Raw genomic sequence first — 26566 nt, forward strand, 5'->3', positions numbered from 1 at the left:
ACTTATTCAGAAGCGACAAAGGAGTTGAGGAAATAACAGCTAGAAGGGTAAAATGGTAATTTTGTAAATCCCGAATAGCTGATGATATTCATGAAGGGTAAACATAGATAATATTCAGTGGATCCACTCATCACAATTTAGTTGAATTCTTGAGTAGAAAATAAATTCATTTGAATCGAGAGATTCTCAGTGTCAACTCTTTAATTAGTGGACTCGTTTGTCATTAATCTAAACTTGGAAAAGGTTTGTGAACTTTTGAGTCCAAGTATTTTAGCTCAAGCTTTGTTCATTTGGATCCATGAGGTCACTGTTACAAATCATATCGAGTAGGATAGTTAAACTAGAAGCTAAGTCAAAACAAGAACGAGACAAGTTTTACGAAAATTGTCTAAAGGGTATTTTTGTCTTTTTGGACATAGAATGAAATGAATGTCAATAAATTTCTTGACATTATCATATGATGACATATTATCACTCGGCCATAACAAGTTAATTGGGCCTTGAGGATTAATTTCATTTCATAGAATTTTACTTGAAAATTCTTAATGGGCTTTTCTTATGTTGTCATGAACAAGTGAAGAAAAATCTAGAAACACCTTCTAGAAGACCTTCTTGGCCGCCCAACCCAAAGAAAAAAGAGTGATTATTTTGTGCATTGATGTATCAAGATACTTGCCAAAAGAAAAAGAGGAAACAATTTTCCTCTATGAGGAAGGTAAGGAATTCGGCCAAACAAGCAAGGAGAGAGCAAAGAATAAAAGAGGAAAGAAATCCAAAGAGTCATGAAGGCCCTTGTTGGTGGTGTGACTTGGATAGAAAAAGGGAAATATTTGCTCGTGAATATGTGATATTCTATAGAAGAGGAAACTACCTTGTTGAAGGTAATCCCTCTCCTATAAATAGAGCCTTCATTCCTCTCATTTTATTCATTCCAAAGTTTTAGAGATTGAGAGTTTCTCTCTCTAGCTTGGCCGCCCATCTCCTCTCTCTCTCTCTCTCTCTCTCTCTCTCTCTCTCTCTTTAAGTTTTCTTTCGTTTTTGTTTTGGCACCTACGTCCATATTTGACCTAGTGTTTTAGCTCTTCGACTTTGAGATTTGTTCTTGAGTCGTCGTGTTTAAAAGTGCCCACACACTAATTCCTTTCTTTTTCGAGTGATTATTGTGATAGAAACTTTCGTGGTTGCTCGAGCTCCCGAGGAAAGAAGAGAGACGTGCTGCGAGAGGGGACGAACGTTTCAACCTTCCTAAGGCTTCTCAACATTCAAGTTTCTCAAAGGTTAGTAAATATTTAATGCTCATTGATAGTTTTAATTTATATGTATTTGCTCTTTGTCTAGGTTAGTAAAAACGTTTTACTTGTTTTAAAGAAAATTTTTAAATTCCGCCGCTTGCTCGAAGCGTTAAATCTTTTCTTAAGCCTAGATCAATTCCAACAGTGTGGCCAGGTATGCAAATTGTATAATTAATAGTTTAGCGTTTTTTTGTGTATAACGTTTTGTGTTTTTGTCTTTCAATGGTGATTGCGGGATGTTCGTTACCAAGTATGTGGAGCACATCCTTGTCGATGCGGGGTTTGATACACTTCAAAGCGACAACATATGAACGCTCATGAAGAAATAGTCGACTGACTTATTTTTTTCATACGGAACTGCGATGATATGTTTTAATTTTTTATTTTGTTGTTTTGAAAATGTTTGGGATATGTGGAACGTTTTTTTTTATATGCCAATAAATTTTTGGATATGTTATGCCATTAAACTTGTTGTTATGTTATGTCATTAAATTTTTGGATATGTTATGTCAGTAGACTTTTTATATGTTTCACTAAATTTTTTAAAAATATGTTATGTCATAAACATAAACATAAACATAAAAATAAACTTCAAATGTTCAACATTTAAAACCACAAGTTGTAAACATAAAAATACAAACGTCTTAATTTCATAACAAAATCAAAGATAAAAGTTTTCAATCCCTCCAAGTGCATGTCTTCATGTTATGGTCCATACCACCACATTTGCCACATTTGGAGTGAATAACAACTTTTTCGCCTTGAGAGGGGTTTCGATTAACCCTTCACTTTCCTTGTTTACTTTTCTTCGGTCAATCGGCTTGTTTCTTTTCAACTGGTTCCGCAACCTTCTTGTTTTTTATGTCATCTGGAACGTTCCACTGATCTTCATTCCCAACAAGATATGGATTCTTTGTACAGCTCAATTCATGTGTCCTTCAAATAGAAAGGACCGCACAAAGAATAAATGTCGACACTCCGGTGTTGTGCAGATGCGATGGTATGCTCACACAGGATTCCAAGTAGTTGTGGTAGTCCGTAAGTGCATGTCTTTTCCAAAAAATCTACATCAAAGTCACCTCTCGTGTCTATAAATAATAAACTTTTGATCTCTCGACTTGTAAATTCACGTCTAATATACGAGCTTCTGTTTGTTACAATTATATTATTGAGAAAATTATGGTCATATAAGTTTATCGAATTAATTTAGAATATCTTAAGGTAATTGAAAATATCGAAATAAATAAAGGATTTATCGAGTTCGTCTCGAATAATAAATTATTTTCCGAGGAAATATTTTGGAATTTAATTTAATAAATAAATTCTCAAGACCTTGAATTATTTCCGAGAAACCTTAAATATATTTGAATTAATCGAGAACGAACGAGAAAATTCTCGGTTTATTGATATAATTAAAATCCGTTCAGTCACGGATTTAATTAAATAATAATGTGATGAATGATATAAATGTAACAACATTCAGGATTCATTTGAAATGAATTTTGAAATGGTGGTCGGTTTAAAGTTGAGAGAGAAGAGAAGGATTTAATGAATAAATATGGGAAATTTATTCATATAAATAAGAGTTTATTTTTTATTACTTCCTTATCTCATTCTTCCTCCTCTTTGCGTTTATCTTCTTCTCCTCTTCTCCTCTCCCGTGCGTTTTCCTGCAAGACAAACTGAATAAAAGAGAAAAAATAAAAAATAAAAAAAATAATTCAGCAACAACAATCAATAGTCAATCCGGCCATCATCACCATCCTAACCTTCTTCATCTCCTTCTTATTTCTTCTCCTTCCTCGCTCTTCTTGCTCGCGCGCCATCATCTCCCTGGACCGAGCGCCGTCGTGCACGACCGCCGTGAGCCACCAAACACTCCGACCGAGATGAGGCGCCGGAGAACAAGAGGGAGAGCGCCAAAGGAATTGATTTCACGGATCAAGGCCAGGAAACCTTTCTTCCCGAATGGATTTTTGGAAATTAGGGTTCTTAATTTGGATTTGGGGCTTTTGATTTCTGAGCTTGATTCGTGGAATTGAAGTGATGTTAGACTCGTCTTGGTGCTCATTTAGGTTGAGAATTGGATTGGTTGTGATAAGTTCTTGAGTTTGGTCGGAATTTTGAAAAAAATAATTGTTATGGACAGCCTCTGTAATTCGACGTGGGCAGGTAAATACAAGTTAAGTTTGGATTTGTTGATATCTTTCCTGGATAATAGATGTTATGAGGTTTCTAAAACATCCAAGAACGTGTAATTCCGTTAAGAATTGAGTGAGATATGAATTTACAAAAACAGGGTTTCAAAGCTGGGAAAAACTGGGAATACCGAATTGTAAACTGATATTTGTGGGATACTTTTAAGTTAGATTCCTGTGTCCAAAATTGGCTTGTAGTATCTTATTTGAAAGGTGTGGATGTTAATTTTTTTTATGAAACTGGAATCGTTGGATTTCGAGTTGTGTAGCCAAAGTTATGGTACGTTCTTTGCCGAGTGTCGAATCTGAGAATATCGTTCATGTTCGTTAGTTGGTTTACTTGATTTGAGAATTGGCTTGTTAGTTCGGTTTGGTTTCGGAAATGTTTTGGTATGGGTTGTTATGGTTAGGTGATTTGAGGAATGAAGGTTTGAATTTGGATTAAGGGTTAGTCATGTCGGTTTTGGTTGGCTAAGAAGGTTTATTGACATGTTTAGTGATTTTGTGACATGTTATGTTTTGGATTTGAGAGTTGTTCTGTTTGGTTGTTCGATTTCGGTTGTGAAATTTTTTTATTTGATTTGAGTTACACCTTGATGATTTGGATTGATATTAAATAATTGTTAATTATTTAACTAAAAGACGTTCGAGAATCTAGTTTCAGTGTATTATTTTGGAATTTCTCAGTTGTATGGTTTCGAATTATTTATTAAATTTATTAAGACTCGTTAAATAATTATTTTATTTTGTTTTGTATGATTTCTTCGGTACGAACACGTATGAGTCTTAAATAAGTTTAGTTTCCGAAAAGCCGGGAAATAAATAAATTAAATTCTCGAACCCCCGAACCGACTCACAGCGAATCCCGACAACGAACCTTAAATTTTTCAACATCTTCCGAATCAAATAAATAATGAAGTTTCAACTTCGGATTCTAGTTATTCTCTCAACGTTTCAGGACGTGCTGAGTCTCGGGAAGCGTGAAAAGCGAAGAATTTCTGGAAGTCAATAAGTTTTTCCGACGATCTATTCCGGGTAAGCGCGGAGACATAAGTCACCTACTTACCAAGGGAATAATATTGTGGTGTGCATTTACGTGTTACTAAAAAGAGTAAGTAAAACCTTAACAGAAATAAACACCAAAGATTAAGTCTTCGGCCACTTTTTATCGAAACCTTAGTTCGGGTTTTACCCGTAGGTTCAAACGCTAACTTGAACCAGCCACGTTGCTACTTTGTTGTACCATCTGTTAACCATAGAGTTTGGCTAGATCTGAGGTGGCAGGAGAGCATGTTGGACTCTCGAATTCGAGCCGAGGGTAGAAGTACCGGGAGTCACGTCTCAAGTCTTCAAACTAAATACTTAACGAGCATGAAAGGGGAACCAAAATTCTTTCGAGATTTATCCCGAGACGCTCTCCTGTTTATAATTAGTTGTGTACTCTATATGCTAGAGTACCCAAATAATAAATAACGTTGTCGGTGGTACCCACGAGTTACGACTTGTGTTGAGGACTAAGATGGTCCTAATGGCACTGAGTACTCCACGGGAGCTGCCAAGAGCACCCCGTTCTCGCAATGGGAAAGGTCGCCACGGCAAGCCCATTTGATGTGTCATGATGGCACGTAGCGCTGGCGCCCAAACGAATATGGTACCACTAGTGGATCCTAGACAATCTTAAAACACTTAAGCCACTGATGACTACTGTCGAAGTCTGAGGTTGGCTTCTTGTCATTCCAAGGGTTGTAATAGGGGATGTTATATAACCTTGTGGAATGGCAAGTGATAGCGTAGAGCGAGGCCCCGCGTTAGGCATGCTCTAGGAACATATGTTTGTTTTCATCCCTATGTGTTTGTTTTCACGTCACATGGCATTAGTCGTTTTTCTTTTCCTAAGTTAGACTCCCACTTACTGAGTCAATCGACTCATAGCTTTATGACCCTTGGTAAATGTAGATAAGGGTAAGGCGGCGATGTGAGCAACGGAAACGAAAATCGAAACTGGGCGTATACCTCTTGACCTATGGGCTACTGGAAACTCACCCGGAATCAAATTACTATATATTAGTATTTTGTCAAACTCTGTCCAAACTATGCTCCCCAAAATATCTCATGTATATATACTTAAAGTCGGGAGCTTGTGTATAAATAAGAGTCGCTATAAGACTATAAGTCCTAATCTTAAAACGCGAAAAATTACCCGAGGTTTTTGTATAACCACTGGATTGTTATATACTTAATTATCATATGTTTAATATTTTCGCACTTTAAATTATGTAATATATTTACTTATTGTATATTAAAGTTTTTGCTTTGTCTATATTTATATTTGCGGAGTTAGCCTTTTTGGCTCGTGAGCGAGTTGATGACGCTCGCGAGTCGTTTCATTATTCGGATTATTTGATCGCGGCTCGTGGGCGAGCTGATGACGCTCGCGGGTCGTGATAGTGTCTTTGACATGACATTCATACAGACCGAGTCCGTACGCTGTGACGTACTGTGCCTTTTCGTTTAGATGGGCGAGATTTTCTTGAAACTTCATGGACAGTTTTGTATCGTATTTCCTAGCCATTTCTTCTCAATCGAAAAACCACATTTGAAGTGTAAATCAAATGAACTCAAGCAACGTGGTAATGAGAAACGTTCTAGCATTCCTCGTCTTATTGTTGAAGTTTTCTATATTATTGCTTCTCATTATATCGTACCTAGTACATACAAAAAAATAACATATTAACAATGTTATAAAATTATTTAACAAAAAATTAGAAGAATAGCCAACTTAAACGTTGAAAATTGCTAAATAGCCAAGGTTTTGTAAATATTAGGTAAATAACCATAAATGATGATGTGGTTTAATATGGCAGTGGCTATTTACTTGATATTTACGTTTGTAAATATATAAATATGGCTATTTATCTAATATTTACCAAACTTTTGCTATTTACCAATTTTCAACGTTTAAGTTGGCTATTTTGCTAAATTACCCATTATTTAAACATTTGTAATGACAAAAGGAAGAGTTTTAGTTTTACCGTTTCCCAGGGAAAAATGCTCTGACCCACCAATCAAAACCGATTTCCTCGAGATACTTTGTCATCTCGACATCTTTTTGTCTCAATTACCGAAAATGAGCTTCGAAAGTTGTCTTATTGAATGCATAAGCGGCGGTATTCAGTTCAATGCCACAATGATTGGTCTTGAATTTATGTTGGATATTTAGTTTTAGATGATGGTAGCATGCTCCGTGAAGGATACCGGGGAACACCACTTCGACACCATGTGTAATGCTAACATGTTGATCGGATATGAACACCAACTCTTGTACGTCTTCACTGATAACTTCTCTCAACTTTCTCAAAAACCGATCCACGAAGCATGACACTCGCTCTCTACGACCCTGAATGCAAGTGGATATAACTGCGAATTCGTATCCATCGCAATTGCGCATAGCAATTGTCCATGATATTTTGTCTTAAAAAATGAACCGTCCAATGATATGACCGGTCGACATGACTTGAACCCTCTACGACACGTCCCAATAGAAAAGAACACGTACTTGAATTTGTCACCATCTTTCACAAACTCAGTCAAAGTCCAGGATTCTTCTACTCCAACATGTATAGCCAAGATGGTAACTTCTAATAAGATTCTTCTGACATACCCTTTACGTATGAAATTGTTTTCTCCCTGGTTCTCCAAGCTTTTAAGTACGAGATGCCAACACCCCATCTTGTCTTGACTTCATCTCTTACGTTGTGCGCCGAATACTCAGCCATAGAGTTAATAGTATGCTTATCTTTAAAGACGTGTCCAATAACCCAAGGTGCATATCCTCTATGACCTTCTATTCGAACCACATGCGAGCACGAATGTCTACTCTCATAAGACGTCTCTGCCACATATCAGACCACTGCACAGCACCCTTCAGCTTCCAAGTGCACAAATCATCTTTGCATATGATATACCATCTCCTTTTCGAAGAAGATTTTACTCTAAATTCGAAATTAATTTTAGAACAAAAATGTGAATCCCTTGCTTCATTTGTTTCATGGACTCAAACTCCTTCCCAAGATACATATCTTATGTGCTACCTATTGCATTCAACAGTTATAATAAATATAACGTAACATTTTTCATTTAAGAATATAAGTACATCTCATTTATGTTACCTGTGGAAGAAGTTGGATACCGACTTGGACCTTCACTACGTTCTTTCTTGACAACATCATCGGCTGTCAAATCGGGGGCTTTCCATGAGTAAGGCACTGTTGGTGATACTACTTTACGAGGCTCACGTGACGGTTCACATTGTCCCGATGGTACTATAAAATATTCAACAAAATATTCATATTCTTCAGGGTTCTCGAATTCTTCAAATTCTTCACCTTTGTCACTGTTGTGTCCATCATCCCCGTCACAGTTGTCTTCATCACCTCTGTCACTGTTTAGTTCATCATCTCGGTCGTTGTTGTGGTAATCATCCATGTCACGCATGTATAATTCATCATCTCGATCATCTGCTCGACTGTTGAACACATGAACATCTTCTCGGTTGTTGATGATAGGAGCGTTGTGTCGATCGTTGATAATCAGATTATTTCGTCTCTTGTTGAGTTCAACGCGAGGTAATTCTTCATTCATCATATTATTTCGTCTCTTGTACTTAATGTTATGATTTATTTCGATACCAAGCTTACACAAAGTGGAAAACTTCTACGACTTTTGTACTTCGTATAATACATAACATCAAGATTGTCCTTCCACAAAGCAAGCTCAATCGGCATCGTACCCGCTGCATAAGAAACTTCAAATTTTAAGTCATACTTGAATCTGTCTATATCGACTCTCTTGTACACCTTTTCGACTAACTCTATGTAGGTCATCTCTTTCGAAACTTCGATCGGAAATGTTCTCGCATTCTTGAACACTCATAAGTGTTCATTTCTCTCCCACGTGTCGTTAACCATAAATAAAACTGCAAGAAATATCACAAAATACATTAAATTACATTAAAATAAAACCAATTGGAGACCATCGGATTTTTACAAAAGTCATCGGAAATTGTCGGACTCCATCGGATTTGGTCGGAGATTGTCGGATTCTGTCGGAAGTTGTCGGCATCTGTCGTAGTTCAAGAAGTTGTCGGATTTTGTCGGATCCTATAGGATTCTATCGGACTTTCACCTATTGTAACCTTGAATTTTATCGGAAAAACTAATTGAATTTCATCCGAATCTATCGGATTTCATCGGAAATAACGTAAAATTCCGGAAAGTTTGACCTAAATCTACCTACTTTTTTATTTTCCTCAAATTATATCACTAAGTCTATAAAAAGATTAATAAAGAAGCAAATTTACCCATTTTTAACAGAATTCAACCAATTGGATACTCGAAATGATGAGAAAATGAGATAGAATGAGAGATTTGAGAAGAGAATGAGAATGAATTTTTTGTATAGGGGTTATATGGACTTTCAGATGTATTTTTATCCGAAATGTGTCCAAAAATCCAATTCGGATATTATTGAATTAGTGAATCTAACTAAGATATTTTGATGATTTTGGGGTCTACAAAATGAAATTTCTCTTTATTTTTTGGGGTGATTTGTGAAGTGCTACGACAACGTATGTGATTCTTAGTGCCACACCACCGAGAAGATCGAGACGTGGAAGAACAGTGTGCCGCGGGATTCCGAGATTGAGTTTAAGAAAGAAACGAACCACTCTTATTTTGTGTGTTCCTCATGGCATTGCCATTTTTTGGGATTAGGAAAAACACTATAGACACAAGAAAACTGGTACAACGTTGACTCCCTGAAGATCTAAGTTTCAATACCATTTTTGGGCTTAAGAAAAAACTATAGACATAAGTATTAAGATTTGTTAGATGTTGACATGCATGTGCATGTCAACCAATCCAAGATTTGTTGATTTGTATCATAAAAAATATTGAATTTGTGGGATGGTATGTCAACAAATATTAGATATGTTGACATGTACAGATTTGTTTAGATGTGTATCGATAAATTTAAATTTAGGATTTGTGGAATGGTATGTAAACAAAAGTTTGAGTAGTTGACATGTTAATAAATTTTGGATCTGGGCTTGAATACGTTATTTATTGAATAAAATTAATTTTGGATTAAGGTTTGGAATACGTTATTTATTGAGTCAACAAATTTAATGTGCCAAACAAGTATTTTTAGGAACGAACATTTAAGGAGTAAAAAATATCACCTTTCAAACTTACAAAAGAAGATTTCAGACAATAAAAAATAAAAAATAAATAAAAAATCTAAGCTGAAAGAACGTCCATAACTAATGAATGTCAAATTTAATATAATACCCTGGGAAAGTGAAGCCCGGATCAACAATATCACCTTCACAAAATCAAGCAACCAAGTTGAGCACAGTTTAGACCAAATGTTAGTACAAGAGCATTTAAAAATACACAACGGTTGGCCAATAGTAAGCTGGCTATATCAACGTTATTGCAACAAGGTTATCGCTGTGCTATATCCGATGAGTCTCGTCGTTGCAACAAGGTTATCGCTGTGCTATATCCGACGAGTCTCGTCGAAAAGAAGGCCGGGAAAATTGGTATTTCTCGAGTATCTCTGGGGGATGTTCCAAAGTCGTGAACCTACAAAACACACAATTTGATGAGTAAAAAAAAAACTCCGAGAATACTTCATATTCACATATTTTGATCTTCTTCCTTGAGAAAATTATGAATTATTGCTTCATTGTCACACGAAAATTTGATAAAAATTATACTAGTCCTCGTGAAAGAAAATTATTATTTCATCCCTGAATATGAGTAACTCATAACTTTATAAAAAAAATTAATACTAACAACATACTTTAGTGGGAGGTTTTTCCCATTATCATTTGGCGGGCATCGCCACATTATTGCATAAGAAGAAAGTTGTTGGGCCGCAAGAGACGAGCAAAATCTAAGCTCAATCTTAAGCTCTATATTGCTCTTCCTTATCAATTCTAACTGCAAAATCTGGAAAGATACCTTCTAATTGTTAAACACAAAATCAATTCCAAAAGCCAATGAAACAAGAAGCAATTCACACATGTATTAGTAAAATAGTCCAAACTCCAAAGTACCTACACACAAAATGGCAAAATTAAAAGGGTTTTTTTTTTTTTTTGGGCAGTGACAAGGATATGCTAGATACTTATCTGTGACATAAATTGCTCGATCTGATTTATTTTCCTTACGTTACTCCACTAGTCAACTTTTGGCATTTATGAAATCAATTTCAATGCAGGTTAAAAAAAAGGGGAAAAATTTAATCCCAATGCAGGATAAAAAATACGTTCCCGTAGAAGGCCCTTAAATGTTGTTACTCATCTATATAATGAGAAGAAGTGGACAAGTGGATCTCAGATCGTTTTATAAGGAAAACGAAGTACCTCCGATGATTGTCTAACATAATTCCATCTAAAAATCGCGGTTTACAAGCTTGTTTGTTTGGTTTAGATCATTTTAAATTTATACTTTTTTACATTAACTAGAAAAATAGTTTTAAGAAAAAAAAAAGCCAACAATTTGCATATTCAACTCAAACTAATAAGTTTTTATAGCATGTTAACAATTAGCATATTCATCTTAACTTACTTGGCGTGTACAATTTACCTCCTATCTACTTCAAAGATAATTCATGTTAATTTGTGTTTGAATCTTCAATACGTTGTATTTAAGAATATTACTATTTATCAGCACGATGCGTCAACCCACTCACATGTCCTATGTGGATCCCACCTGATATAAATATATTAGAGTTGTCAATATGCTCATATATATTATTTTTTTAAATAGATAAAAAAAATATTTAATATATTTATATAATTATTACTTAACGATATAAATGTAATGACTAATGCAATATTGTTGTTACTCTAAAACAACATTTAAGATGAAACCAAAAAGACGTCACCCAAAGAGCACATTAATTGTTTAGAAGACGTGTATATCTATGCTTCAAATAAATATGCATATTTGTTACCCAAAAAAACAATGCATATAATATCTAGTACACTTCTGAGTTTTGTCAAGTTCTCATTAACATAATCTCTGTAATTAAGGTCCGTATTCTTGGATTATTATCGTATCATTGATCAACTTTCAGATATACATATGACGATTTTGAGGCACTTTTGTGCCAAACAACTTTATAATTGAGAAATTTCTTTTTTTTGGCCTCAAAAGTAGATAAATATCAAGGTTATACTCACTAGTTGGAAAATATCCAAAATTGGATTTTTTATCCAAATTCGGACAAAAATACATTTTCATCTCATGTTTTCATCTTTCACTTTCTCTCCCATTTTCACTCAAAATGATATTCTCTTTCTTTCGGATTTAGCATTCCGACGCTCAAATTGACAAAAAAAAAAGTAAGATTTTGATCTTTATTTCGTGTTTGAATTGTTGTATGATAATTTTAATAGTGATTATTAGATGATTTGGATCTATTCCGTAAAAGTTAGGATTTCGAATTTGAAATTTAAATTCATAACTGTTTACAATGAATTTTAAATATTTAAGATGGTTTTAAGTTTTTTTTCGATGAAATACGATGAAATTTGAATATCTAAGATGATTTCAGATTATTTCCGATGAATTCAGATGAAATTTAATCATTTAAGATGGAAAAATAGGCTAAAAGAGTATTTTTTTTTATCTGGATTTTGGTCAAAAGTCGAATTTTGGATATTTTTCAACTAATGAGTCTAGTCTTGATATTTCTTCATTTTTTAAACTAAAAAATAAATTATTTGTACTATATTTACTTGGATTCTCTTTGATTCCTCCAAACTAGAAAATGACAATAAAAAAAATATTATTTGTTTAAATTACAAGTAAATAAGAGGCTCTCTAGAGCTAAACAATAGGCATTTTCAGACAGTCAATTTATTTCCTAGATAGCTGGGACGGTCTTGCAAGTTGTGATCATAAAAACTAAAATAAATTGCACGCCACACTAGTTTAGTTGGCTACTAAATTCAAAAAGGAAGCATTTTAATTATACCATATGATAAAAATAAAAATGGAAATCAGGGATTCATAAATACCAGGGATTGCCATTTAAAGCTTCTCATTTTATTTATATTAATAAGTCTTGATACATGTGCCCGAATTCGAATATGTTCTGATTTTAACTCTTGACTCTTGTTTTTATTATGCTCCTACTTCTAGTCTTGTTCACTGAAGAGTGAAGATCATGAGCCCACTTTTTAAATCTCTATTACTTTACCATAACGATGCTCATTTATATTTAAAAAAAAAAGTATTTTATTTTATTTACCAAAATTAAGTGAAGATTTTCATTTCAAATTATATTTTTTGACAATTTTATAGAATATTACACAGTTTTCAAATTAACTTCGAAAAAAAGAGAATTGTAATTAACTAAGCCACTTTAAATATGTGATTTTGGATCTAGCTTACATTTGACAATTTTTAGAGATATAGCCAAATAGCTTATATGTTAATAATTAAGATCTGATTTGCCCTTATTTATTAACAAATTCGTCACTTTCTCTCTCCTATTTTTTTTAAATAATTTTTTTTGCATCAAAACTTCAAAAATTTGTATCTTTCTCATACGAACTCGAAATGAAGTGATTTCAAATCCTACAAATTCGTGGCGTCGAGATCTTCAAAAATAGACCCATTGTGTTTGATGAAAAATTATGTTTAATGCATCATATTTACGTTACCATTTATTTTTTTATAATTTCAAAAAATTTCAGTTATTTCGATATTTAAAGTAGTAACGTGATTTTTCTACATCTATGGTATTAAAAATGATTTTTCATCAAATACAATGAATCTATTATTGAAGATCTCGGCGTCACGAATCCGTAGGATTTGGAATCACTCAATTTCGAGTTCATATGAGATAGATATGATTTTTTGAAGTTTTATGTCAAAAAAATTGTATGAAAAAAATAGGAGAGAGAAAATGACGAATTTGTTAATAAATAAGGGCAAATCATACCTTAATTATTTACACATAAACATGTTGGCTATTTCCTTAAAAATTGAGAAACGTAGGTTAAAAACAAATTTCATTGTTTCATTTTGACTATTTTCTTATAACCATTTAATCATAATTACTAACTTTTAGAACTAATCTTCCCTTTTAGTTCTCTAGGTAATAAGTGGTACCTAGGATAACCTAGTGGTAATTCCACACCATCTCATGTGTGGAGGTCGTGGGTTTAATCCTCATTGCAACTAAGCTGCCCTCAAAAAAAAAAAAAAAAAAATTCACTAGGTAATAAGAACACTTCTGCGCATCTGACATCTCATTATTGAAATTATTAGTGAGTACAGCACACATTTTTTATTTTATTTTTTGCTTTGGACGCTTTTACAAAAGCAAAATCCTTGCGTAAAGTGTAGACAACACAAGAACATTTATTGATTCTTTTTCCAGACATCATATTAAATTCATACATCAAAAATACAATTATTTTATATTATTATTTTCACTCACTTCCCAGTTCCCACCAATATATAGTAGTTCAACACAGACACACACAAGTGACACAACAAAACACTCTCTAGTCTTTATATGTTTCTAAACATAAACACAATAATATGAACTTTCTCACTCTCTTGTTCTTATCATCCATTTTCTCACACTATGTAAGAGACCATGTATAACATTTCAAAATGTATATATATATATATATATATATATATATATTATATATATTAGGGGTATATATATATCCACATTTCTTGTCTTCGTAGTTCATGTTGATATTTATTTATTTATTGATTTTATTTTACTTTTCAGGTGGTGGTTATTCAAAGTGAAAGTAATGAAGCGGTTATTTTAAACGGTAAATCGAATCCGCTCACGGCAAAAGCGTCGTTGATTCGTCACTGGAACAGAAAGATCTCCAATGACCTTCCAAAACCGGCCTTCCTTCTTTCCAAGGCCTCTCCGGTGGGTCCCACCGAGTCGGCTACCCTCTCCAGACTCGCCAACTCGCTCCCGACTCACCTAGACTCGTTCTGCTCACTCGCCGGGCTGTTCTGCTCCTTCGACGACACCGATTCCACGACGGCGACGCCGCTCTCTCACCGTCCCCCCGGCGACGCGAACGGTAGCTTCGCAGAGTACTCCGACCGGAGATTCGCGAACTACGGTGGCTCCGGCCACGGCGGCGGCGACTCGTTCCGCAACTACTCGACCGATCTGAACTCGCCGCGCGACTCGTTCCGCACCTACGGCGGCGCGTCGGACTCACGCGCGGAGCGGTTCTCGGGCTACGCAGCGGACTCGAACGTGGCGGCCACGAACTTCACTTCCTACGGCTCCGCCGCGACCGGAGGCTCCGGCGAGTTCCGGTCCTACCACGGTCGGGTCAACGTCCCGGACCTCCGATTCTCGTCTTACGGGTCGGGTTCGGGCCGGCACAGGCTCGATTTCGGGAGCTATGGCTCGGAGACGAACTCGGGCTCCGAGACTTTCGTCAGCTATTCAAAGCACGCGAAAGGCTCGCCGGTCGGGTTCGAGAGCTACGCCGACGGAGCAAACACATTCGGGTCGGGGTTCGTCGGGTACGGAGAGCTCGGAAACTCCGCGAACGAGAGCTTCAAAAGTTACGGGCTCTCGGGGAATAACCCGAAGAGCGACTTCAAGAATTACGGTTCCGGAGGAATTTCTGGTTCCGACGAGTTTAAGGGGTACCGGGCCGGGTCGAACGTGGGGTCCGCCTCGTTCCAATCCTACACTCGGAATTCAAAGTCGGGTCGCGCTTTTTTCTCTAATTACGGTAAGTCCTACAATTTAGGAAACGACTCGTTTAAGGAGTACGGAAAAGGAGCTTCGGGTCGAGTGTCGATCGGGTTCAAGTCCTACTCGTTGGGACGGAGTTTCAAGGAATACGCGAAAACTAGCGGCCCGATTTTCGAGGAATACGACAATTTCACCACGATGACTAAGGCGGGGATGGAGAAGGGTAGTTTCGTAATTGGAGGCGTCGAGGAAGGGAAGTTCTTCAGGGAGGAATTGTTGAAGGAAGGGAAAGTTATGGTGATGCCCGATATCAAAGACAAGATGCCGAGAAGACCCTTTTTGCCTCGGTTTTTGTTGGACAAGATTCCGTTCAGTGGGGCCCGATTGGAAGACGTGAATAAGATATTCGACGCGCGAAACGGCTCTTCTACGGAGCGAGTGATCGTAGACGCTCTAGAAGAGTGCGAACGCGCTCCGAGCCTCGGAGAGACGAAGAGGTGCGTGGGGTCCGCCGAGGACATGATCGACTTTGCGATCTCCGTGATGGGGCCGGACGTGACGGTCCGGACCACGGAGAGCCTAAAGGGGTCAAAGGAGAGAGTAGCGATCGGAAAAGTCAGAGCGATCAACGGCGGAGAATCGTCGACAGTGTCGGTCTCGTGTCATCAAACGTTGTACCCTTACTTGCTTTACTATTGCCATTCCGTGCCGAAAGTTAGGGTTTACGACGCTGACATTCTCGACGTAGAGAGCAGAGCGAAGATCAACCGAGGCATCGCCGTGTGCCATCTCGACACCTCATCGTGGGCCCCGGGCCACAGCGCCTTCGTGGCACTAGGCTCGGGACCCGGGTTAATCGAAGTGTGTCATTGGATATACGAGAACGACATGTCGTGGACTGTCGCCGATCATTGACGACGGGGCCGAAATAATTAAATATATGATTTTTTTTTTGTCATTTTTAATAGATTGTTTGTTATGACGCTCTTCTCAATTCAATCGAAATTTTGGATACTTTTGTTAGTACGTTTCATTCGTTTGTTATGACGCTCTTCTCAATTCAATCGAAATTTTGGATATTAGTACGTTTCATTTATGGCAAATGGAATCTAGTCGAGAGGTTTTAATGTTAATCAATTAATATCAGTTCTTGACAAAAGGAATCTCAATTAGTGTTAAATGCTACAAAGATCTCAAACCAAATCTAGCTCTAAAATACCGGCACAGAAAAAGAGTTTGGAACAAAGAGACAAGCCAATTGCTTCAAAGCAAAGCAGAAATTCCACTCTACTCGTACACTTCTGTGTTCTGTTTTGTGCTTACAAGCTTTATGGAATATTGCATGAGAATTAAAAAAGATTGTCAAGATATGTATAAAATACAAAGGGTAAAAGAAAGTTAGTGGAACACAAATTTCATGGTGATTGGTATTGTTGAGGCAAACAGTATTTAGGTTAGTTTCTTTGTTGCGGAGAGCAGAAACCGTACTTCATTTCTGAGTGGTGTTTTCTTTGTTCAATGTAACGACAGAAAAAAAAATATGCTTGTGCCATGTTATTTGTGTACACACTTTTACTTTACACAGTCATTGTGAAATGGCGAATAATTAACCAATCTATCCCCCTCAAAATCCTTTTTTGAGCACCAAAAAGAAAAATTACTAACCAATGTATATAGTATATACTATATTATTTACGTCATAAGACTTAAAATAAAGTTACGTTATGGGACCGAAACGTGAGATTTAGATGACCACAAAATAATAATAATAATAATAGTAGTAGTAGTGACTAGAAAGACTGAAGGCCACGCCGTGAGGTAAACTGTTAGTATAGGAGCTATATAGATATGGGCGTGTAAAAGCGTGTGTTGGGTTAAAACTTGATTGTGCGGTCAAAAGTGAAAGCATATAATAGACATAGCAGCCTTTTGGTTTTTGTGCAGCTATGCAAAAGCAAGCATCGGTTATTGAGTGTGTGTCACTCTCTGTCCCATATACATCACATGGATGTAGAATTGCACTAACTATTAAGATTGTATAGTATTCAAGTCCATATTAACATTGTTGAGATCATAGGACCAATATAAAAGTTTATATTTTCGAATTTGACAAATCCAAACTTTCATTAATTGTAAAAAAAAAAAAAAAAAAAACCCTAAAAGAACGCTCTAGTTCTTAATGACTGAAACCACTATATGCAAAATAAATGAGAACAAACTTCTTTTGTTGTGTGAATTTAATCGAAACCACAACATTTTTTTGTTGTTAAGTATTGTAAAGTTTCATCTCAAATTCAGTTAAAAACGATATGAGTAATTCATAACCTACTAAATCTGTATTAGTTCTAATTTTATTGACATAAAATTTTTAATGTATTCCTCAAGACGAAAATTATTTGCATTTACTCGTATAGGACTGAACTCCAAAGATTAGATCAGATATTTGTTTGAATTTTGTCGCCGTTTATATCACGTGTATTTTCTAACTCAACTTAAAAGTAATTCTAAGTATGTTATCAATCTTGCGTAACACTTTCATGCATTTTGGAATTGTTAGACCTTCGCGCATGTTATCTTCTCGCTCAAGCTTTTTACTTAAAACATTTTTATGTGTCTTCAATTTTAGCGATGTCATCGAACAGTTCTAGATCAGGGGGTCGGACGTTACAAAATTATGACAAGTCGAGTGGCTTGCTAGACTCTTCAAGATCAGGAAGACTTGCCTCACTTGCTAGGTTGTTCAAATCCGGTAAGGCTTTCTTTCTCATCATACCATTCAAGGCCGGGAATGCTTGCTTAATCTCTAAACCAACATGTCTTAAATCTCATCCACTACCATGCTAACAGCTAGTTCTATTTTAGGTGTAATCGAAAACATTCTCTTTAAGTGTAAGCATAAATATCCAAGTCTTTTAAGAAAGCGAAATAATTCTCTTTAATGTAAATATTAGTGTCATATTTCACGGGTTTTGGACTTTTATAGATTTTTTTAATCACGTGCTAAAGCCGTTTACTTAAAACATTGGGTAATTAAGCTAAGTAGCCTCCTGAAAATAGCCAATTTATTTTTAGCCAACGTTCTGTAAATAAGTGGTAAATAGCCCGGACGATTTATTAACAGCCAAAATTTGACTAGACTACCCTTTTCATTTTCCCGCCCAGTTTCATTATTAATCAGCACAAAAATTTCGTAATTAATGCTGGCGAAAATCTAGGAAGTAAATTAAAACCGTGTGTATGCGTTCACACACAACCGCCCACATTAATTTCCATAAAAAAAAGAAGAAGAACCGCTGCAATGATAATATCCTCTCCAAATCTGTTGCAGCGATTTCTGCAGACCTCGAAGACGAGTCCATCGCAGATGGAGGCTGGTGCTCGAGCCGCGCCTGAGAAGGAGATCCTCAACCGGGTCAAGCTGCAGTGGCTGGCGACGCACGCGAGGGAAGCCGCGACCGACGATGGCGGAGATCGAGTCGCGTCGGACCGTCGGAGAGCGCGCGCGAAGAAGATCCAACCGGCGATGGCTGGGAAGCACAGATCCGAGTGTCCACGAGCGTTGTTGAGCGACCACGAGCCGATCCAAGATCCAAGCCGCGAACGAGTCACCATCGTCGGTCCATTTTGATGGCGGTCACGTCACCTTCGCTGCCGGTGACCTCCGAGGTCCGCGTAGGAAGAGACAAACATGATTAAATAAGAAGAACAGTTTTTTTTTTTTTTTTTTTGGTTGCTGTTCATAGAAAACATATTTACAGTATATTCGTGTAAATAAGAAGCATATTTACAGTATATTCATTGTAAAAACAAAGCATATTTACAGTATATTCATTGTAAATAAGAAGCTTATTTACAGTATATTTACAGTATATTTGAACTGAAATAAAAATTCTGGAAATATTTTGAGCATGAAAATTCTGGAAAATATGAATATTGAACTGCATCCACTTCTTCAATAATTTCGCCATTTTTGAATATTGAATAATTAAAACATGCCGAAATTTTTTTCAAAATTCAAACAAAAAAACTTCCTAAAAACTTGCCGAAATTTTGAATATTGAATAATTAAACCTTTCTGAAATTAAAACTTGCCATTTTGCACATTCAGTAATTAAAACTTGCCGAATTTTTTTCAAAATTCAAACAAAAAAACTGCCTACAAAAAAAACTTCCAAAATCGGTCAAACAAGGGCAAATAAGTAAAAAAAACCTTATTAAATGAGCTACCACGTCATCATCTAGGCTATTTACGGATTATTAACAAAACGTTGGCCAATTTTAAATTGCTAGACATTGAGTGGCTTACGCAGCCAATTAATTCTAAAACATTTGATGTATCACATTTTGGCGCTCTTGTTAGACTCTTCTGGATCAGAAAAGTGGATCATATCTTACAAATTGAAGACTTTGTTGTCTTTCTAGACTCTTCAAGATCAGGAAGTCTTGCTTCACTCGCTCAGTTGTTCAAACCTGGTAAGGCTTGTTGGCTCGTCAGACCATTCAAGACTGGGACTTTTTGGTTTTGAAATCTAGAATACATTTGTGGCCATAGATTGTATTTGACCCAGATCAAATCTCTCAACTTAATCTCGTTGAGGTTTCATTTTTTTGCTAGTACATCGTTGAGGTTTCTTGACCTTACAACTATGGACAGAGTCTGAAATATAAATTAGGGGAGACTAATATATATATATATAAGCTCAATGAGGCTAATTAATTAAAATTTGAGGATAAAAATTAAAATTATGTAAAAAATTTGCTTGGGGAGGGATTGAAGCCCGTCCAGCCCCAACTAAATATATCCATCCTTGCGAGTTACAACACATCTGATGTTGTCTAATTGACATTTAGTGGTATTAACTACAAGCAAATTATCCTCGAATTGTTGCGGTTTGGTTGACGTATTTTTATAATCTTCTATATGGTAATTTTGTATGGATTATAAAGAATGACATAAATGTAAATTCAAAAGTTATAACAGGTATTTTTGTCATTAAATCGTAGAAAGAATATGTGACGAAAGCTCACATTAATTTATTACAAAATCATTAACCTAAAGACTATTTTGTTTACTAAATTAAGTTTAGAACCAAAGATATCACCCCAAAAATATCCAATTGCTTTTCCGATTATCACAATTTTTAAACAGTTTACTTTTAACACATTTTTTACTTTTAATTAGATTATCATATTAATTTTAAGACTAGTCAGTAAAGCTGGTCATATGGGATCCCGCGGAACTTCATATCTCGTATTATTGGTACCATGTGAGAAATGAGAAAAAAAAAACCATAATATGAAATGTGGTGTTGGGACTTTTGTTCCGGAACCATCCAAGAAATGGGAAGGAACTTGGATCCTCGTTTAGCACCACTTAACGCCATATTTTTAAAGTTGTATTTTTTTAATTGTAAATATGGGAAATTTTTTTATTGCATTCATGATTAAAGTAAAAATAAAAAAATAAATGAGAATTCCAAAACCGCAAAATATAGTACCGAGAATTTTTTATACCGTGAAAAATAGTTCTGAGATTTCCCAATAACGTTTTTGACAGTTTCGAGAGTTCCATTTCCCGCAAAATATGAAACGGGATCAATGAATCTCATTTTTTGGATTCCACATGATCAGCTTTACTTGCCAGGTTTCGTTAATTTTAGAACCAAAGTATCGTCCAAAGATATCCAATATGAGACTATTCTTTTCTCTGAAAATATCCCCCAAAACAGAGGGGTTTATTTTAGAGTAATAATAATTTACTAAAGTGTTTTTTTTTTTTTTTTTTTTTTGCTGCAAATATAATTTATTAAGTTTAGGGTTTAAGTTTTAGGCTTTAGCCAAGGTTTTTTTTAACAAACCATAATTGTAAAAAATAAAATACAATTTCATTTTCTTTATTCTAATAATTATTATTTCTGATGCCATATTCACCGGAAACTCTGCTCCAACTCCTCCAAAGATTCCCCAAAAGCCTAACCGGAGTCCGTCAAATCCACGCGCTGTTCATCACCAACGCTCATTTCCTCTGCAACACAGAATGGAAAAACACGCTCCTCTACAACGCACTCATCGGATCTCACCTGAGCTTGGGTCAACCCCAAAACTCCCTCCTCTTATTCGCCGACATGCTTTCTCGCTCCGTCACGCCGAACAGCCTCACCTTCTCTTCCCTCCTCAAAGCCGTCACGCGTTCAACCTTCTCTCCCGGCGCGTCGCTCCACGCGCAGGCTCTCCGCCGCGGCGTCACAGCCGACCCTTTCGTCGCCACGTCATTCCTCGTCCTCTACTCCAACGCCGGCGATCTCCACCACGCGCGCAAAGTGTTCGACGAAATGCCCCAGAGAGACCTCGTCACTTGCAACGCAATGCTCGTCGCTCTATGCAAAAACGGCGACGCTGACTCGGCGATCTCGGTCTTTGATTCAATTCCGGAGAAGGACGTGGTGACGTGGACGAGCCTCGTCGACGGACTGAGAACTTTGTCCCGATTCTCCGAGGCCGTAAGGGTTTTCGCCGAAATGTTGAGGTCTCCGGTGAAACCGAACGAGGCCACGTACGTGAGCGTGATCGGTTGTTTCGTCGGTCACGGCAGCCTCGGGCTTGGAAAGCGAATCCACGGTTACATTCTCCGGAACGAGTCAACTGGAGTCTCGGTCAACGCTTCGACCGCCCTTATTGATCTCTACGGGAGAAACGGTTTGACCAAAGCCGCGGAGAATGTGTTCGGTCAAACACGGGTCAAGGAGACTTGCGTTTGGAACGCGGCGATCTCGGCGTTCGCATCCAACGGCGAGGAAAGGAAGGCGTTGACTTTATTCGGCGAGATGAGGCGCGGAGGATCGAAGCCCAATGAGGTGACCTTCGTCGCGGTCCTAACGGCCTGCGCTCGGGCGGGACTTGTCGAGTTAGGGTTAGAGATTTTCGGGTCGATGCAGTCGGATTTCGGGGTGGTTCCGGTGATGGAGCACTATGGTTGCATGGTAGGTTTGTTGGGGAGAGCCGGGCTTGTGGCCGAGGCCGAGGAGTTCATTACGAAAATGCCCTTTGAGCCCGACGGCTCTGTGCTCGGGGCTCTTCTCGGGGCCTGCGAGACCCACGGGTTCACCGAGCTCGGACAAAGACTTTTCGATAAACATCGACGACGACGACACTGAGATGGATGACACTTAGAAAAAAAAAAGTAGATTTTTTTTTTTTTACCTTTCCTTCAAAGCGAAGAATATTGAGTAGAGTGCATAAGTAGGGAGGACTATTCTAGTGAACGGGCTAAACGGTATATCAGTTTAACTTAACCAAGAAGAGCCTTGGAAGATCTCTTTAGTTTCAACTGATAATGAACAAAACATAACTTAACATTGATGCTGTGCGGAGCTAGTTTATTTATCACAAAAACAGATGCATACTCGTGGTGTAAAAAAAAAAAAAAAAGGGAGTATTCGATTATTATCATTATTAAAGCAGGCATACGAAATGGGAATCCGATAATTCCTGGCCATCTTCTGGATTTGGCTGTACCAAAAATAAGGCGCTCAAAAATTAAATATATTTTGATTATTTATTTTCTGAATAAGTTTGTTAAATTATTTTGTACGTCTAAATTTGTCGGAAGAATTGTATTAAACGGCATTAATGATCATATCGTGACTGACAGTAATTCTAGTGAGAACCACACGTTAAAACGCTGGATTTAATGACCTAAATGATTTATGAATTGACTTTTATTTAACGAGGACGAAGTGGCTTTATTGGCCTTTGAGAGTTGACAGTTTTGGCCCATCGTTCACTTCACCGTCTACTTCCGGGTCTTTGATTCTAGCAGTGGTTTTACTTCACGAAGCGACTACTTTATTGTTCACCGTTTGACTAATCATCATATTATCATAGCAGACTTGTGATTGTTCATCACAGACCCGGTCCTTTTTGTTTAACGGGCACTCCGTCACTTTTCGAACCGGACAGTTAGAGAATCAAGATAACGAAATTAACGCACAAATTTGAAGATAAAAGTAGCCGAACTAAAGTGAAGAACCCGCTGGTCATGTAGATAAAGATATAAAAATTTGTTTGATCTTTAGAAACAATTATTGGGACAAATAAGAGGATCTTGTATACAACAATTTTGGTAGTCTGTTGGACAAGTAAATAGTTTGATAAGGCTATAGATCGAGGTTAAACAAAAAAAAAATGTGTTGTTAATAAGTGACGAGCTAAAATGAACAAAAAATTGAGTAGATACTTCAATTGCGTTCGAGAAAATAAATTTAAAAAAAAAAAAAAAAAAAAAAAAAAAAAAAAACCACCCAATGTTTCATCTATCCAACCTTGCTTCTGTTCCTCTGCTCATCAGGTGTTAAAAACTTGAACAATTATTGATTTTAATGACTATACATTTCGAATAATGGTATTTTCATAAAAGTGGTTCTCTTGTGCAGGTACGATCTAATAAAATGGTAATTTAATGAAAATGTTTCTCTTGTGCCATTTCCGTCTACGTTTTGTAGTTGATAGCTACTGTTAATCCCACCATAATATCCATGTTCTTCAAAACAGCATCAAAATGGTTTGATAGAAAAGACTGAGAAACCAGAATGTCTGGAGTTTTTTTGGGTAAAATTTTGTAGAAAAATTAGAGTAAACTAAAAAGAATAAACCGAAATAGGGATTTCTATTCTCTAGGATGAAGAGAACCTAATATAAAGAGCAAATAAACTCCTAAACTGATGACTATTATCATTTAAACTAGTCATAAAACAATGAGAATTTTGATTCTGAAATGAGGCCTTGTATCAATACAAACTCAAGAAAAATTCAGGCAACACATCTAAAAAGTGGGGATTTCTATTCTCTAAGATGAAGAGTAACCTAATATTAGGAGCAAATAAACTCCTAAAGTGGAAGCCTATAATCATTTAAACTAGTCATAAAACAACGACAATTTTGATTCTGAAATGAGGCCTTGTATCAATACAAACTCAAACAAAATTCAGGCAACACAACTAAAAATGCAAATCATAATCTCCATTGAACTACAAAAATTAGTCGAGGCCAAAAATAACATCCGAAAACAGAACAATGTATTACACCTGATAAAAAAAAACTGGATATCCGAATACAATATTAAAACTATATAAGAAATGGGAAAATTCTCACTTAAGCTGAAGATGAAGCTCCCTTGGTCCTCGGTGCTGCTTCAGTACCTATACAAACACAAACACAAAAAAAAATTCAATTAAAACCTAACACAATAAAACTAACTCTAAAACATCTATTAAAAAAATACAAAACACAAGTATATACCTTCTCTGAATCCGCTCTTGAATCGGCGAGGCACGTTTCGGAGGTACTTCATCCTTCCGGTTCCGGTGGTTTTCCGGCGAATAGCCTTCTCACTCCAGTTGTCTATCATCATACACAATCAAACCGCAACAAAATTCAACATCGAGCTCTGAAATCGGCAGATCGCGAGGGATCGGAAAATTAAGGTCAATCGAGACTTACACTTCCTGGTGCGAGCGGCGGGGAAAGCGCAGGCGGAGCAACGGCTCTTCTGGAGGTGGAAGCTCCGGCGACCACACCTCACGCAGAGCACGTGGGTCTTGTTTCTCCTCTTACCGAAACTTCCTGTTCCCTTGCCCTGAGATTGAAAAACAAGATACGATATTAATTCATACACCTATTTACTTACAGAATCGCAAATGGAGAGATCGGAAGCCAATCGGCGGCGAAAGAGAGCGTTACCATCTTGAGAAACCCTAGAAGCAGTCGAGCATAGTTGGCTGAAAAGAGCGATTATAAACAAATCTCATTGTTTGTTCGTAAATTCGGGCCTGATACTGGGCCCTGAGAATGGGCTTAATATATTGCAAAACAAACCCATCTTTGCTTAGTTAACATTTTAAACCAAAAATATTACTCGAAATTACGCGTGGTAGTAGATGTTTATAAGTTAGAGAAATTGCCCCATTTACCACCAATTTCATAACATTTTCCCACTTTCCATCAAAAGACTAATTTGTCCCAAAATGCCACCATCTATGTCAACAATGTTGACATCTATTTTTGTCCTTCACTATGAGATGTCAACATTGTTGACATAAATGTCAACAATGTTGACATCTCGGTATAACTTTGGTAAAATTTATAAGAGAAATTGCTCAAACTACCACCATATCAATAATTTTTTCCAAAAATCCACCAAAGTATAACTTTGGCCAAAAATACAAGTTCCTCAAAAGTGAAAAACCAAATATACCCTCAACCTTATTTTTTCTTTCAATTTCACACCAACCTCATTTAATATCATTCCAAAATAAAATTTCTATTTTTTATTCAAAATTATTTATATCTCTCTCTCCCTAACCGTGTAAACCCTTATACCATTTACTCCCTCTCTCTCTCTCTCTCTCTCTCTCTCTCTCTCTCTCTCTCTCTCTCTCTCTCTCTCTATCTCTCTCTCTCAGTCGAACTCACCAGACCTCACCCAAACTCACCCTCAAGATACTCAATTTCTTCTTCCCTGATTCGCGACTCCCTCTCCCTGAATCGTCTCTCTCTCTCTCCCTGATTCGCGACCAGTCTCTCTCTCTCTCTCTCTCTCTCTCTCTCTCTCTCTCTCTCTCTCTCTCTCTCTTATTCAAACTCACCCAAAATCGCGACCGAAACCCTTGCCCGAACTCGACTTCACTCGACCAATCCCTCAAGTCGCCATGTCTGACCCACCCAACCCTATTTTCGAACCCACAACGCGAAAGAGTCCTAGGATGATAGGGCTCAAACAACCGGAGGCGTCCGGAGCGACCACGCCAAACACTTCTCCAGCCCGGAAAAGGAAAACGAGTGCTTCGCCCAAGTTGAACTCGAAGAAGGCTATGAAGAAGCCCCGCCGTGGCCTGAAACCTACCTCTGATACGGACCAGGTAAACCCACCGGTTTAGATTTATTGTTTTTGGGTAGTGAATTAATTCTGTTGTGTAGTGAATGAAATTGTGTTTGAAAATGGTTTTGGGTAGTGAATGAATTCTGGTGTGGTAGTGAATTGATGTGTTACAAAATCTTTGATTATGGTCGGAAATTGTGTTTGAAATTGTGTGAAATTGTGCTCGGAAATTGTGTTTGAAATTGTGTTGAAATTGTGTGAAATTGTGTGAAATTGTGCTCGGTATTCAGGGGTGGAGGAGGTACATTTGTGAATCAAATGTGGTTGATCATAATATCAGTTTTTATGGAACGTTGGAGACGTTCGATAAATCAGCGGCTATGGGTCTAGAAGTGAAGGCTATGTTCAGCAACTCTTGTTTTGGC

The 26566-nt window shown here is 37.0% G+C and overlaps 3 protein-coding genes across 3 annotated transcripts; 2 read left to right on the top strand and 1 right to left on the bottom strand.

Moving 5' to 3' along the window:
* The first annotated feature begins 14053 nt into the window (after positions 1-14053).
* LOC149383647 (polygalacturonase non-catalytic subunit AroGP3-like) lies at positions 14054-16311 on the top strand. Its single transcript, XM_089629618.1, has 2 exons — positions 14054-14163; positions 14318-16311. The coding sequence occupies exons 1-2, from the start codon at positions 14116-14118 to the stop codon at positions 16178-16180; spliced, it is 1911 nt and encodes a 636-aa protein (XP_089485744.1). The 5' UTR covers positions 14054-14115; the 3' UTR covers positions 16181-16311.
* A 4750-nt stretch (positions 16312-21061) lies between these two features.
* Positions 21062-22608, top strand: LOC149383648 (Tetratricopeptide repeat (TPR)-like superfamily protein). Its single transcript, XM_089629422.1, has one exon. It carries the CDS (start codon positions 21184-21186, stop codon positions 22417-22419), a length of 1236 nt encoding a protein of 411 aa, XP_089485548.1. The 5' UTR covers positions 21062-21183; the 3' UTR covers positions 22420-22608.
* A 1654-nt stretch (positions 22609-24262) lies between these two features.
* On the bottom strand, positions 24263-25091 carry LOC149383649 (large ribosomal subunit protein eL37x-like). The gene is made up of 4 exons (XM_089629453.1): positions 25004-25091; positions 24764-24899; positions 24563-24664; positions 24263-24462 (listed from the first exon to the last, which is right to left on the bottom strand). Exons 1-4 carry the CDS (start codon positions 25004-25006, stop codon positions 24416-24418), a joined length of 288 nt encoding a protein of 95 aa, XP_089485579.1. The 5' UTR covers positions 25007-25091; the 3' UTR covers positions 24263-24415.
* Positions 25092-26566: the final 1475 nt, after the last annotated feature.

This window comes from Urtica dioica, chromosome 10, assembly GCF_054948205.1.
Source record: "Urtica dioica subsp. dioica isolate 48M chromosome 10, U.dioica_male_clone48M_v1_H2, whole genome shotgun sequence".
Lineage (NCBI taxonomy): Eukaryota > Viridiplantae > Streptophyta > Magnoliopsida > Rosales > Urticaceae > Urtica > Urtica dioica.